General features: G+C 36.7%; 2 protein-coding genes across 3 annotated transcripts in view; one reads left to right on the plus strand and one right to left on the minus strand.

Annotated features, from left to right (window-relative positions):
• LOC137945486 (NAD kinase 2, chloroplastic) overlaps nucleotides 1–1907 on the plus strand; it is a 35384-nt gene extending 33477 nt beyond the window's left edge. For both annotated transcript variants that reach the window (XM_068791387.1, XM_068791388.1), the window contains exons 7-8: nucleotides 896–997; nucleotides 1437–1907. In XM_068791387.1, the coding sequence (XP_068647488.1) occupies nucleotides 896–997; nucleotides 1437–1640 (306 nt within the window). In that variant the 3' untranslated portion in view covers nucleotides 1641–1907. The remainder of the gene's footprint in view (nucleotides 1–895; nucleotides 998–1436) is intronic.
• Nucleotides 1908–4792: 2885 nt separating this feature from the next.
• Nucleotides 4793–6224, minus strand: LOC137946294 (1-aminocyclopropane-1-carboxylate oxidase-like). The gene is made up of 3 exons (XM_068792532.1): nucleotides 6085–6224; nucleotides 5727–5959; nucleotides 4793–5591 (listed from the first exon to the last, which is right to left on the minus strand). Exons 1-3 carry the CDS (start codon nucleotides 6184–6186, stop codon nucleotides 4976–4978), a joined length of 951 nt encoding a protein of 316 aa, XP_068648633.1. The 5' UTR covers nucleotides 6187–6224; the 3' UTR covers nucleotides 4793–4975.
• Between the last annotated feature and the right edge of the window lie 8259 nt (nucleotides 6225–14483).

A 14483-nucleotide genomic window follows, 5' to 3' on the forward strand; every position in this document is an offset into this window, starting at 1 on the left:
GTACTCAGATGTTGATAATGTTGGGTTGAAACTTGATAGGAAGTCTACCTCGGGATAGTGCATGGTGGCAACCTTGTGAGTTGGAGGAGCAAGAAACATATAATAGTTTGTGAGAGCCAGGGGGGGGAGGGCCTGTGCGCTCCATTGTGCTACTCAGAGTTTACTGTCATCTTATTTATTAATTTCTGAAAAATAGGAGATTTTTGCAAAATGAGAGCTGGTGTTAGTAATAGGTTCAACCAAAATTAGGATGTCATATCCTCGAGTTCATTAACTTAATTGTAAATAAGTCAAAATGATATTTATACCTTCTTTACTAAAGCATAACATTAAACTATCTCTAAATAGTTTTTGACAGTCCTCAAGCTGGAGTATCTATTCAACAGGTACGGCTTGTCATAAATGTAGAAAAAAGTTTTACTACATTACTAAGTGAAAATATATAAAATTTACAATTATACCCTCATCATAAAGCAAAAGTTCCCACAAGTAATCTGATATACGTTTGGACTGAAAGGATACGTATATGAAAATAGGGACATAAAAATGTAGTTTCAAAAAGTAGGAAGAAAATGGTACTTACATTTAAGCTTCAATGAGTTTAAAACTGTTTTACATGTGCCTACCAGAAAACCAAGAGATATAGAGAAGACAAGTGAGCAAAAGACTAGAGAAAGGAAGAACAGGAACAGATAACTATAGAAAGAAGAAAAAATGGTAGAAATTTATTGAAGTGGGGAAGATCATTACCATTTCTGCAGGGCACTTCTTTTGTTTTTTTTCTTCCTTAACTGAAACTGAAAGCAAAACCAAACTAAATCTCAGATCCAAGAGATTCATAAGATCTATGCATATATTTTGTTGAGCATCTTTAACTGTTTTTTTCTACTTGCAGGTGCACCCTAACGTACCGTGCATACTTTTCACTCCTATTTGTCCACATTCCCTTTCATTTAGGCCTGTTATTCTTCCAGATTCTGCCCAGTTTGAATTAAAGGTATAAGCTGCATTTTATTTATGAATGTTGTGGTGATTTTTTTTTTCTTTTTGCCCATTTGACCATTTTGAAATCACGGTATTTTAAAGTTATTTAGGATCCATGGTGATATAGTATGGTTCTGCTGGTAGCTACCAAGTGGCCTATTGAGTGGGTAAATAAGAGAGAACAATTTTTTATCCTGTCTGGCTCATCCATGCCTACAAGCGAGCTATCTGATCTGATTTCCTCACTAATATCTGCCTCTCACCTGGTATTAATCCATTATTTGTTCCTATTTGCCACATGTTCTGTAATCAAACGTTTTCAGTTCTTTTATTGCTTCAGAGCACCTTCATTTAGGGAAAGGAAGGTCACTGCAATCTCCAGTATCAGAGCCTCTAAAATTTATAGACTGGTAAGTGTGACCCTATTTTTTCCTCTTTTTGCTGTTGTACAGATACCGGAAGAAACCAGGAGTAATGCATGGGTGTCTTTTGATGGTAAGAGAAGACAGCAGCTCTCAAGAGGAGACTCCGTTAAGGTATGTATGAGTCAGCACCCATTACCAACAGTAAATAAATCTGATCAAACTGGTGATTGGTTCCGTAGCTTGATCCGCTGTCTAAACTGGAACGAGCGGTTGGATCAAAAGGCCCTATAGTGTAAGAGAAGTGGGTCTCAAAACCAATACTGTAGATTTCTGTACAAAATACAACATATACGACGGGAAAGAGGCTAATGCATAATCCTCAAAGTTGGTTCCCAGTTAAGAATGGGTCTCCCATTTTTTCATATATTTCAGAATGTACATCACAGCAGCAATTATGTCTGTACTTCTATTTGTACAGTTAAAGCTCGTTTGATTTCGAAAACTGAATGGATCCAAAAAAATTCTCTCAGCCTATTTTAACACTGATTGCCCATTCATTCTCAGATTATTTCAACAGATGATTAGTGAACTGACATTTTGCATCTCATTTGATTATGAAGAAGGGAATACTGTCAAAATCTCGAATATTGATGGGTCTCATGATCCACTAATATTTCTCAGTGATTACAGATTAAAGAGCCTATGATCAATCAATCATGTTTGTAGCTCATTCTGGTATAGTTCTAGGTGATCGATCAATTCTACTAGGTTGATATTCTATACGGCTCGCCAATTTGCACTTTGGATGATCGATCATTACCAATAGTATGATCGTCCATGTCAATTGCCAGTTTTTTTAACTAGGTTTAGAATTATGATAAAATTGATCCTAATGGTCTCTAATAAGTTTTAACCATTAGTATGCATAGGTTAAACAAGATTTTGAAAATATTTATGCTCTAAAGTTTCATAACATAAATGTGCTAAAAATTGAAGTTTGGTTGGGTACCTACTTATATGGTAGAGTTCTTGAGAAGTTCTATTTGACTTTGAGTTTAGTCTTCAAATTTTCGTTCTTTTTTTTTTTTTTTTTTTTTTGTAAGTTCGTCTTCTCAATAACAATCTTTAATGTATCTTTGCTTTGGGTTTTGACTCAGCAACATGATTGATTGTTCTTTTGTTTTGAGTTTTTGGCATAGGTTTTGTGATATATGTATTAGAAGGCATGTTTCTAAAAGACATTGATAACACTATTAGTAGCATAATTTCAAGTTATTCATTTGTTATCATCAAAATAATGGTGATCAACATGATCGTATCATTGCTCTAACACATGTTTATAATTCTGACAAGTTTTCCGTAAAAATAATAGCTAATAGATGAGGTCATGTATGGCCTTAGGGGGAGCTCACTTTCCTCCTTTTTTCTCTCACATGTCCTCTCCTTTTCTCTTCTCTTCTCCTCTTTCCTCCTTTTTCCTTCTTATTTTCTTCGCACTTTACTATAGCTTCAATAAGAATAAGTCCTAGAATTTTACATCCTTCATCATCACCTTTCCTACTAACTTGCTCAATTTTTTGCATGTAGTGTTCCTATTGCTCGTTTAAATTTCAAAATCAGCACCTAGTGTTTATTATCATATAAAAAAAAAACTTTTTAGAGATCTTTCATGCCAAAAAATTACACATAATCCTATATTTACCTAAACAATGTATTGAGGAGCATCTCACTTTTAGCCTTAATGACTCGTTAGAAAACCATGGATAGGTTTCCTTATCAAAGGGTACAAAGACCACAAGTAGAAATAACCTTGCTAGAATTTATGAGATGAATTTAAAATAAAGAGAACTGATTCAAGCACTAAACGGAGCTAAACAAACAAATTTTAATATAAAAGCTCTAAAATACTTAGTTCTTTATGAAACTGTTAGAGTAGGGACTCCAAACCTCAAACCCGAACTCTACAAATTGGTTTTACAATCAAACAAAGCTTTGGAGTGCAAAATTAACTTTGTCAATCAGATCATCAACTTGTTTGAAGCAAAACTATCTTAACTAGGGGATATCTCAACATTCAAAAACCAAAAAAAATTGAATTGTGTAAGTTGTTCTTTTGTAAAACTCGATTAAAATTCATGAAAAATACTTAAAAATTTTCTTCGTGAGCTGTTGAACACAATGATAAATCACTTATAGACCTATGTTGGTATAGTCAAAGATCAAAAACTTCCTCTAGAGTTTTTTGGGGTTGAACAGTTCAAATGTTATTCATGTCATCGTTGGAATTACTCTCTGCTAGATCATATGGCATTCGAATGTTGAAATCATGCATTCAAATGATCTTCGGTTTTCAACCCTACTTCTTTGCTTCAACCATTGGAATGCTTGAATTTCTAGTGCAATTTCTTAGGTTTGGAATAGGTTGTCTAAATAGTTGATACAAAGTTCGAATAGTCAGCCTTCTAGTACTTTTTCCTTCAATTGCTTCGATCTTCCAAGGCTCATTCTTGTTGGTCAAACACTAGTGTTTTTGTTTTCTCCATTCTAATTAACTTAAAATTTTGAATTCTTTGATTTGTTATTCAAAATATCTGAGATACAAAAACGAAGAATAATCTTAAAACTTTGTCCAAAGCTTTTCAAGGAACAAGATTAGTTTTTGGCTACTAATCATCATAAAAATTAGGTTATTGGGGACCTTGAGACCAATTCTATCCAGCAATGACTGATAAGGTTGTAGGATAGCACTATGATTTTGTTTGGATTGGTCTAAAACCCAGTTGAGATGAAATATGAGATAGGAGAGTCGAAAAGCAGATGGAACTCTGTAGCTCTTCTACTCTCTTTTATTTTTCCACAACAAGGGGGTAGATGCTTATTAAACAATAGTCCCACATGGATTAGTGAGTATAAAGATTTTGAGTTTATTAGTTAAAAAATAGGTTTTCTAAGTAGGCTATTCATTTTGAGATGGGTCTTACACCCAACTTAACATGATGGAAAGTATAAAGGTACATATTTTTGGGTATGACCTAATAGGTGCAGTCATAAAATGTTGAATCCCACTAAGACGGCCTGCTGGGTCGGGATATGTCTTCGTGGTGAGACAACAGAAGTCATTTCGTCTTTCTTCCCAGCAAAATGAGTCCCACTAGCTTACAGGTAACAGAACCGAATAGAAGGGCATTTGGATGGGTTTTACATTTCAGCATATCCGCTCAGGTTCGCCGTTTCTGGCATTTTCGCTCTCCTTTCAACTGGGTGGTAAAAAAATACTCAGATTAGTGAGATTTACTTACATGAACTTGATTTGCAGGTATCTGATTTGGGAACTCTTTGGTTTATAATAAGATGATTTAGTAGTAGTTTATCCTCATACCCAACGAAGGCTAGAAAAACAAATGAAAAGAGAAAGGGGAAACTGTCAAGAAAGTTCAGTCGCAACATTTTTATAAGAAAACACCAGAAGCATTAGCATACAAACAACAGGTACGTTAATGGTGATTTACAAAAGCAAAGCTTGAAATACAATCCAGTGACAAACCTTAAGAATACTTATCTTTGCTACCATGTTTTGGTCAAGATAAGAAAGCTAGGGTACTTAAACTAAACAAACCGCCCATCTGTTACATAGACACCACAGCCTGGAACCTGGGTTCCTTTGGTTGGAACTTCTGCTTACTGTAAACTGTCATATAATCGCCAAATACGAACTCGGGATAATTAGCTCCAGCTCCTGCATTATTCTGATCAGCCGCTGCGGGTACCAACTCCGGCGCAGGCGCGATTGTGGCCTTGAGGGATGGGTTGTAGAAGGAGGCGATTGAGCGGCGGTTCCCGCTTGGCATGGCCATCACGCTGTGCCACGCGCTTTTGTACCGGCCGTTGCTCAGGACTTCAATCTGGTCGCCCGTGTTGATCACGATGGCATGGGGCACCGGCTGGACGTCGATCCATTCTCCGTCTTTGAGCATCTGGAGGCCACCCACTTGATCGTCTTGGAAGAGAAGGATGACACCGCCAGCGTCTGTGTGTGCGCGGAGTCCGTTCACCAGTTCCGGATGGGGGCACGGCGGGTAGTGGCTGACTTTGGTGCCGAAGAAGGCCTGGTGCTCCGGCTCCTCACCCCCGCAGAAGGCTCTCTTTATATACCCTTTCTCTAGTCCTAGATTCTCGTCCATGATCTCCATCATCTTTTCGGCCAGCTTCTTCAGCTCCTTTCTGTATTCCATCATCGTCTCCCTGCAACATGGAGAACACCATCCAAATGCCGTTGCTTAATGAATGAGACTCATGTCATGGACGAATATATGCAAATCTAACTTGCTACTTGAAAGAAAAAAATAAATTAATAATATGAATAGAAGAAATGCTCACTTGAACTCCGGGGGTTGAGAAGGCCACTGGTTATCATCCTGGAGAATGAAAACATCCTCCCAATCGATGTTCTTCAGCTGCTTCTGGGCATCTCCCTTCTTTCCATCTAAAACATCATTCAGAAGCTGGACAGGCAAGGAGTCCTTGAAACCTTCTTCCCTCAGCTTGTAGCAATCCGAGCAAACCTTCTTCACTCTATCCAGGAGCTCCTCTGAGATTCCATGGTTCACCAACTATATAACCAACAAAAATAAAATACGAATTATGATCAATGCCCAGGTTTCTTCTTCTCCTTAAATACTATGATTAAATAGAAAAAGCACCCAGATGAATTAAGAAAGGAGCAAACAGTAATCACCTGAAAAAATCCCCATTCTTCGCACCCACTCGCGATTTGGGCCAGCACCTCTGACCTCTTGGGGCCGTCGAGCTTCGAGAAATCGATTACAGGGACAGCCATTGGGATGAAGAAGATCGGAGAAGAGAGATGAAAGCAACCTGCCGTTTAGTGGGAGCAGTGGTGTGTTTCGTTTTGGAAACACTGTTGAGTATTTATAGGAGAAACCTAAGGATTTGTCAACTCTCACTCCAAGAATTAAAAAACAAAACGATTACCAGGAGCTGTTGGACGGTGTCATGTCATCTAAGCAAATCAAATCCTGGTCAATGGTTGATCAATAGAAGACACAACAAAAGCACCCTCCTCCTGTTCATAACTGAATATTAAGTTACTTCATTTATTTATTCACTCCATTCTGCTAAAACGAGAAGAGATTAGAGTAACAAGCACTCTACCCAATCTTCTGTGATTAGGAGTTTAGGCAATATTATCCAACTATCTGTATGTCTTTTATTAAATGGAATGGAAATGGGGAAAGGTTATTTTGGTACCCGTTAATCGATTAACCGATTTTATATATAAGAGTAAGTTGATAAATATTCATTTGAGAAAATTTATATGATACCCAGATGTGATTTATTAGGTCAAAATCATCAGCACGGGGAAGAGTTGCTTAATAGTGTAGAGACCCTTCATTTGATAGGCAAAGTTCTGCCGACTTCTCTATCATGGAGTTGACTCCCTCCCCTGTAACTTGTGGTGATAATCTTTCTCCATTGAAGACTTTCTTCGCTGCCACAGAAGATGGGAAAGCGAAAGAAAGAAAAAACTTACTGAATTCTGGCGTGGTTTGAGGAGTAAGGAAGGCAATGAGTAGACTTCAATACATAAAAGCTTCCCTCGTCCCTTCGCACCTAATTTAATGCTTTTTACCGTCTTCCTCCCATGTCAACTTCCTCAGGTGAAGAGAATCGTTTGATACTGAAGCTCTCTCAAAAGTCACCGCGGAAGCATGTGGAGAGGCTGTAGTATAATCAAATAGTTTAGTTGTTAATCGGAAGTAAGAGGTGGTTCCTTAACCGAAGAATATTTTCAACTGATCGTTTTAAAAAATTTAGAAAGAAGGAACCTCCCAGGGAGGAGACAAAGACCCATGAGTTTCAATGGACAGCTCTTCTTTGCAGAATTATTCCTCATCTCCTCAATAAAAAATTCTCCGTATTGTTGCGCGACCCATGCTGATGATGTCTGGTTGGTCATTTGAAGCAGCAAGAAGGATACAGAAACGAAAACACAGCCTGATCACCATCTGAATGATGCATTTCCTTTCTTTAAGAGCTGAGACTGCACTGAGTCGTCTTCTTCTTTTCATATATAATTCATTCTCCCAACAAAGTCCGAATCCAGAAACTGCGTTGAATCATCAAAAGTACCATTTCTCCAGTACTGTTCATGCACGCGTTTTTCTGAATCAGTTTGGCTTGTAAACAAACTTCTATCCTTGTCCCTGTTGGGAAGAGTATACTAGTATTATTAACAAACAGAAATATATTGTAAAATAAGAAGGGTCTCTGTCTCTGAGTCTCCTCCCCTCCTCCCCTCCACATGGTGGCAGTGGAGATGGTAAATAATTGACCTTTGGTTCTTTGGAAAGATGAAAAAGGGTCCAGGGAACCTGTATGAGGGAGTTGGCTTTTGGGATCTCTAACCCATCCCTTATTACAATAATCAAATTATATACAAAAGGAATAAGACTTTCATAACATGATTGAACATCATACTTAATTATTACTAATCATGGGATATTGAGTTGTAATCATACTAAGGAAAGTTTCCGAACAGGGCCGTTGTAAAGTACCGTTATCACCACTAACTGGAGCTCATAAAACTAGTTTATAATCCTGGTTATAAAAAAGGGCTCTTGGCAGACTTCTAAGATGAACAAAGTTTAGGTCAAATATATGATAACATTGGAGATGCACCATTAGAGAATATGTAAGAGTGGTTGCTTTGTTGTGGTTCCTTATTGTTTAGTCAAGGACCAATTCATGAAACACCTGATGCTTCCAATGAAACTGATGGGTCACAGTGCTTCCTAGTCAGTCTTTCTTTTATCTTCTTCTTTTTAATTTGTTTGTTTGATTCTCTTTTCTTTTCTTATACTCAATTATCAATCACTTCGTTTCTTGTTTAAATGAGATTATTCTCCACTAAATAACTCTCTTGTCATGTCCAAGCCTAATTAAACAAATGGCCTAATGAACTATATTGAGTACAAACTAGAATCAAAAGAACAAAAATTGTATTATGGTAGTGTTTGAAGTTAGTGTTGGAAGATATGATGTAATAAGAGTAACATTGATGTAATTAGTTTATGATTTATCTCTTACAGACTCTTACTAGGGTGAAGGGTATTCTTGTAATATTAGTACTTTTGATAACTATAAATACAACTTGGGGAAGGTTTGGACAAGTCCATAATCCTATTCTTCCTCCTCCTTTCTCCAAATTTGTCACTCTTCCTCTTCTCTTCCTAAAACCTTCGATCCACAATTCTTCTCACCCTTAATCCTCTTCTATTGTGATTATACATCATGGAATCCTTAGTTTCAACAGTTTAAAGTTAGATATTTAGATTCATTTCAAAATAAATAACATCTTGACTGCCATTTAAAAAGTGAGATAACTTTGATACGTTGAAGGATGAATTATGGAACCCACTGAAATATATGGCAAAATAATGTGGCCAGATGGTGCAGAATCTTTTCAGCATGCACAAAGTGGGTTCATCAGCTATCACTTAAAGGCAAATGCAGCATGCAGCAGGGAGGGGAGGGGGTGGCTCTCCAATGGAAATCGGACTGTTCAGAGATCAACCTGGTCTCCCTTTTCATCAAAGCAACGCCCATTTCCGATCACTTTTTGAGCTTTGCAGCTGTGGATGCCACTTTCGCTTTCAAATCCAGGTTCAACGTTTGGAGATTCCGCAAACTGGGACGCATTCTTTGTTAATGTGGAAATGCCTGGTGGTGAGACAGTTTTCGAACTGTAACAGCAACTAAAAAATGAGAAAATTCAAAAGAAATTTATGACTGGTTTAGTAATGAAAACGAAGAGAAAGGATAAGGATTGTCCAGGCTCTCCAAATCAGAAATGCAGCAGGGAGGGGAAGGGGTGGCTCTCCAATGGAAAACGGAATGATCATAGATCAATCTGGTCTCCCTTTTCATCAAAGCGACGCCCATTTCTGGTCCTTTTTTTGAGATTTCCAGCCGTGGATGCCACTTTCACTTTCAAATCCAGGTTCCTTTTGAACTTCTTCCATAGTATTAACCAGTATTAGGTCTTACAAGAATAAACCTAGAGGGGAAGTGAATAACAAGGTTTATCAAGATTAATGGTCAATTTTTTAATTGGGTCTTAAAAATCCTTCTAAACTAAAAAAAATGTATCAACTAAGCAATAAAATTGCAACTATTATTACACAATATTTTATAGTGGTTCACGATTCTATATTAGATTGTCAATCGAGTCTCAAGGTTTCATCCCAAAATTAATTCACTATGTTCGGCAGTCAAACAACAACTATAGGAAAATACCTCTTAAGGTCTAAATTATACCCTTATTTGAGACTTAAGGTCAACAACAAGGTACACACATACCTAGAAAAAACAATACTAGAAGCAAGGTCTTAAATTTCATTAAAATTTCATTAACATACATCTAGTGAAGCCAATAAAGACTCTTATTGCCCAAACACCAACTTATGACATTGCATGAGTCACCTTCAACATGCAATATCCCTTAGAAATGATTTTGCAAAATACAAAGTCCATGCTAAAGCACTTGAAAAAGTGGAGTAAAAAATGTCAACCAACCTAGCATAGGAAGCTAAGATGTGGCCATTTGAATCCTAGAAAACTGCTAAAAACATCAAAGGCCTAGGGCTACCAAGAGAGGAATCTTAAAAAATTTAGCTTAAGAGCACCCACATATGGTGGCTTCCAAACAGCATCAGCCACTGGGCGCTTGCCCCACTGAGAGAAGCTACAATCTTCAACAATAATGCTAGATTCCAGGATTCCATTAACTCAAACTTGCATTGTCTTGTTATAGAGCTTTGTGGGAAGGAGAACATGGGAGGTGAAGTTGTGACTAGAGAAGTAGGAAGAAAAACATTAGGTGGAGAAAGAGGTCTAGCCAAGGAGAGAAAGGAAGCTGAAAAGGGTTGCTAGAGTTTGTCCTCCTTTCTTCGTAATATGTATAATTTATAGCCCTCTTAGAAAGGTCATTAGAAAATTATAAAGTTACCCTTTTCATAAGTTGAGAAAAAGGGAAAACATAAGGCTGAAAAATAAGAAAAAATAAAACTCTAGTCTCCCATAGTGTTAACTTTTCCAACTCCCCCTCAAGCTGGTACATATAATCATAAACACCTAACTTAGAACAAGTAGAATGAAGAGGTTTTGTTGCAATTTCTTTGGAGAAGATATCCACAACTTGACTTTGGGAGGAGACATGTTATGGACTTATAATTTCATCTTGCACTTTTTCTCAAACGAAGTGACAATCAATCTCAATGTGTTTTGTTCTTTTGTGAAAAACTGAGTTCAAGGTAATGTGAATAGTGGTCTGAAGGTCACAATGTACTTTTATTGATGTATCTTGTTGAAGCCAAATCCAGAGAGAAGTGATTTTAACCTTAACATTGTTGACCGAGCATTGACTCTCATCTTGATTTTGATAATAACAAAACTTAATTAATCTAACATTATAAATTTTAGCATTTCAGATACAATTCTTTCAAGAGACACAAAAATCAAGGTCTATGCAAACAACCAACAAAAGCTTCTAAAAGACCTCGAGCTACACTACCGTGTCAAAGTCATCTTGAAGAAACACCCTCGGAAAGAAAAGACAAATGATTGCAGACTAGAGTTTAGAAAATCTTAGAAAAAAAAAAACAGTCTATGTAAGAGAGCAGTCCCAAACCTTCAAACTTTAGGTACAATGGATATTTTTGGAGCCTAGAGGAAAAATGCATAGTCTACATGTTTTATTGATGCATACATATGTTTTAAACATGTCAGAATAACTTGTCATCAATTTTAATCATGCTTTGAAACATACACCTTATTGATTTATCAATATCTGCCAATGACCGATCAACCAGAATGTGCATAGGCCAAAATATAAAGCATGATCGATCAATCAGAACATGGCCAAACTAAGTTATAAAGCATGATCGATTATTCTTTGTGGATTGCAATCAATGATGTCCAAGCAATATAAAATTATGATGATCGATCAATCAATCACCTAACATTGATTGATCATAAAGAAGTTTGCCAGTCAGGGACCTAAAGCATGACCGATCATAGGAACACCATTGATCAATCATACTTGCAATGCTCAGCCAATAGGAATTATGATTGATTAATCAATCCTTGGACATTGATCGGTCATTAAGTTATTTTTGGATATAAATATAGTCGTTACACTCGATAGATCGATCAATACCTTATACTTATCGATCAATGTAAAGCCACCTTTTTGCAAACAGGCAAAAAAAGGCTAGTTTGGCATGGGGAACTTATAAATACCCCACCAAACGTTCTTTTGAGAAGTTAATGAGTATTTATTGGCATTCCTATAAAATTTAAAGTTCCCAACTTTGCAATTCCTTTCCTAAGTTGATTTTTGAAAAGAAAAAAAAGAATTCCTTGCAAATCCTTTCCTCTTTTCTCAAAACCTACTCCTAGCATTTATTTAGTCAATCTTCAAAATCATTTCAAAGTATGCATCAAAGCTAGAAGCTTGGACAAATCAAAGGAGAAGGTTGTCTCTCCAAAGTTTAAAGGGTGTAAGTTCTTCTAAAACATTGAATATAGATAGAAGAGCTTGGTAGAACTAGAACCTAGCTCAATCAAAAGGGGGATTTCTTGTAATTGTGTATTTGAGCATGCACGTAGCTTAAAAGATAACTGAAATATCTTTTATGTAATTCCAACCTAATAGAGCTTATATTAGTGGAATTTCCCAAACAGGGGTTTTTGGGCGATGAATACCAATAGGGGAACATTTATAACAAAACATTTGATGTTATTGTGGTATATGTATTTGCTTTACTTTTGCTTGTATTTACATTTATTTTAATTTGTGCACACTTGCTTTAATTGTAAAAACTCAATTCACCCCCTCAAGCACCTACATTTTGTTTCTTACTCCTTGAGGTCACTAGATTACCGCCAACCATAGTACAATAACCAGATGTACGTTTCTTGTCATCTAGAGAGTTTGCCCAATCTGCATCTGTAAATCCTTCAATATTTCCATATTCGTGGCATTTGTACAAGAGACCTTGGCCAAGAGATCTCTTCCAATATCGAAGTATTCTTTCCAAAGGCTTGCCAATTAAAAGTTTGTGGTTTATAGATGTACCGACTAACAACACTGGCATTAAAAGAAATACATGGTCTAGTTATAGTATAATAGATTAATTTCTCTACTAGCTTCTAAAATTTTATAACATCCACATCTTCACTTGAGTCAACACATAACTTTACATTTATATCCATAGGGGTATTCATAGGCTTATTGCCAATACTTGTCTCTCTCAATAAATCAAGCACATCTATCCTTTGGGGTAAAATAATTCCCTACTTGGATTTTAGCACCTCAATCCCAAGAAAATACTTCAATAACCCCAAATCTTTTATCTGTCTCTGCATAGCCTGTTTTCACCTACTGAATTTCATTTGGATCACTCCCTATCAAAATCATGTCATCTACATAGACAATCATAAGTACAACTCCCTTATTAGTATGTTTCACAAAATATGACTGATCCATAATACACCAAATAAAACCAGACTGAACTACCACTTCAATAAATTTATCAAACCAAGCTCTAGGTGACTATATTAACCCATAAGAAAGATTTTTTTTTTTTTAATTTTCACAACAACTCCTCCTCACCCACAAAACTAGGTGGTTGATCCATATTAACCTCCTCATTTAGATATTCATTCAAGATTGCATTCTTCGCATCAAGTTGAAGAAGAGACCACTTAAAATTTGTTGTTAGGGAGAGAAGAATATGTACTGAATTGAGTTTGGCCATTGAAAAGAAGGTCTCCTCATAATCAACATTGTATCATTATGTATATCCATTAACTAACAACCTAACCTTCAACCTTGTAATGCTGCCATATGTAGTATGTTTGATAGTGAACACTCACTTACGCCCCCACCAGTTTTTTTTTTTTAATCTTTTGGGAGATGTACTTAGTCCTAAGTATGATTTTCATACATGGCCACCATATTTTCCTCCACAACTGCCTTCCATCATGGATGTGTGAGAGCCTCTTGATGGGACAAACAATGAGATGACATGTAATTAGAGAGAGGGTGAGAAGTAGAAGGTTTTTGAGTGCATGACTAGAATTCTTTAGAAATAGCAATGGGTCTAGTACCATATGGAGGTCCAAATGGAACATGAAAGGGAGGAGAGGGTACTAAGCTCATCAAGTTCAGCAAAGTGTACATGTGAGTGATCAGCTTGCAAAGTAGAAGCCTTTGTAGAAGCAACTAAAGGCAACGGATCTTAGGCTTCTTGTATAGTATCATCCAATGACACCATAGGTCAAGGCATACATGTAGAAGAAGAAAACCAGGAGGACCACTAGTGGTAGAATAAAATGGTTGATCTTAAATGAACGTAACATCAACTGATAGATAGAGTTTGAATTGTGACAAATATAACATTTCTAAGTTTGAGAGTTGCCCAAGAAGATGCATTTCAAAGCCTAAGGAGCATACTCATTTTTAAGGGGACACACGTCATGAATAAATAAATGCAGCCAAAAGCCTTGTGAGGAAGAAGAAGTTCAAAGTCTTCTCCATAGACCCAGATTTTGATGATAACAAGTATAGGCTATTGATGTTTTTGGTTCTAAGTGTGCACAACATATGAATTTCTCAAAAGGAATCGACTCCACAAGAAAGGAGTCGGATACATGAAGCTACAGTAGGTCACAACATTCAAAATTACATTATCCAACTCGACCATAAGTTGATGGAGTCAATCACATGTCTGTGGAGCTAAATATAGTTAGCAACATATTAAAAAAGAAGTTCAAGAGTTCGTTATAAGCAATGGTTGAAAAATTGATGGAGTCAAACACATGATGAATGGAGTTGAGCACATGTCCCTAGAGCTGAATACAATTAGCAACTGTTCAAAAAGAAGTTCAAAAGGTTGTTACAAGCAATGGTTGAAGAAAACAGGAGTCGAGCACATACTATGCAGTTGAGCACACGCACAAGCAACCAAAAAATTCTAATCAAAATTCTCCAATGGAGCATACCTGCTGGCCCTCTTATCGAGTGAATAATCCAATCACTGCCTGGAGAAA

Source organism: Aristolochia californica, unplaced genomic scaffold (genome assembly GCF_029961685.1).
Source record: "Aristolochia californica isolate CCGP_79_NKW_82.1479 unplaced genomic scaffold, dmAriCali1.0.hap1 SCAF_12, whole genome shotgun sequence".
Lineage (NCBI taxonomy): Eukaryota > Viridiplantae > Streptophyta > Magnoliopsida > Piperales > Aristolochiaceae > Aristolochia > Aristolochia californica.

Bases quoted from the DNA above. Each gene is read 5' to 3' on its own strand.
- LOC137946294 (XM_068792532.1), bottom strand. From the start codon at position 6,186: ATGGCTGTCCCTGTAATCGATTTCTCGAAGCTCGACGGCCCCAAGAGG. The intron at 5,960-6,084 runs GTGATTACTGTT...TTGGTTATATAG, and splicing joins AAGAATGGGGATTTTTTCAG to TTGGTGAACCATGGAATCTC. The intron at 5,592-5,726 runs GTGAGCATTTCT...TCCATGTTGCAG, and splicing joins TCTCAACCCCCGGAGTTCAA to GGAGACGATGATGGAATACA.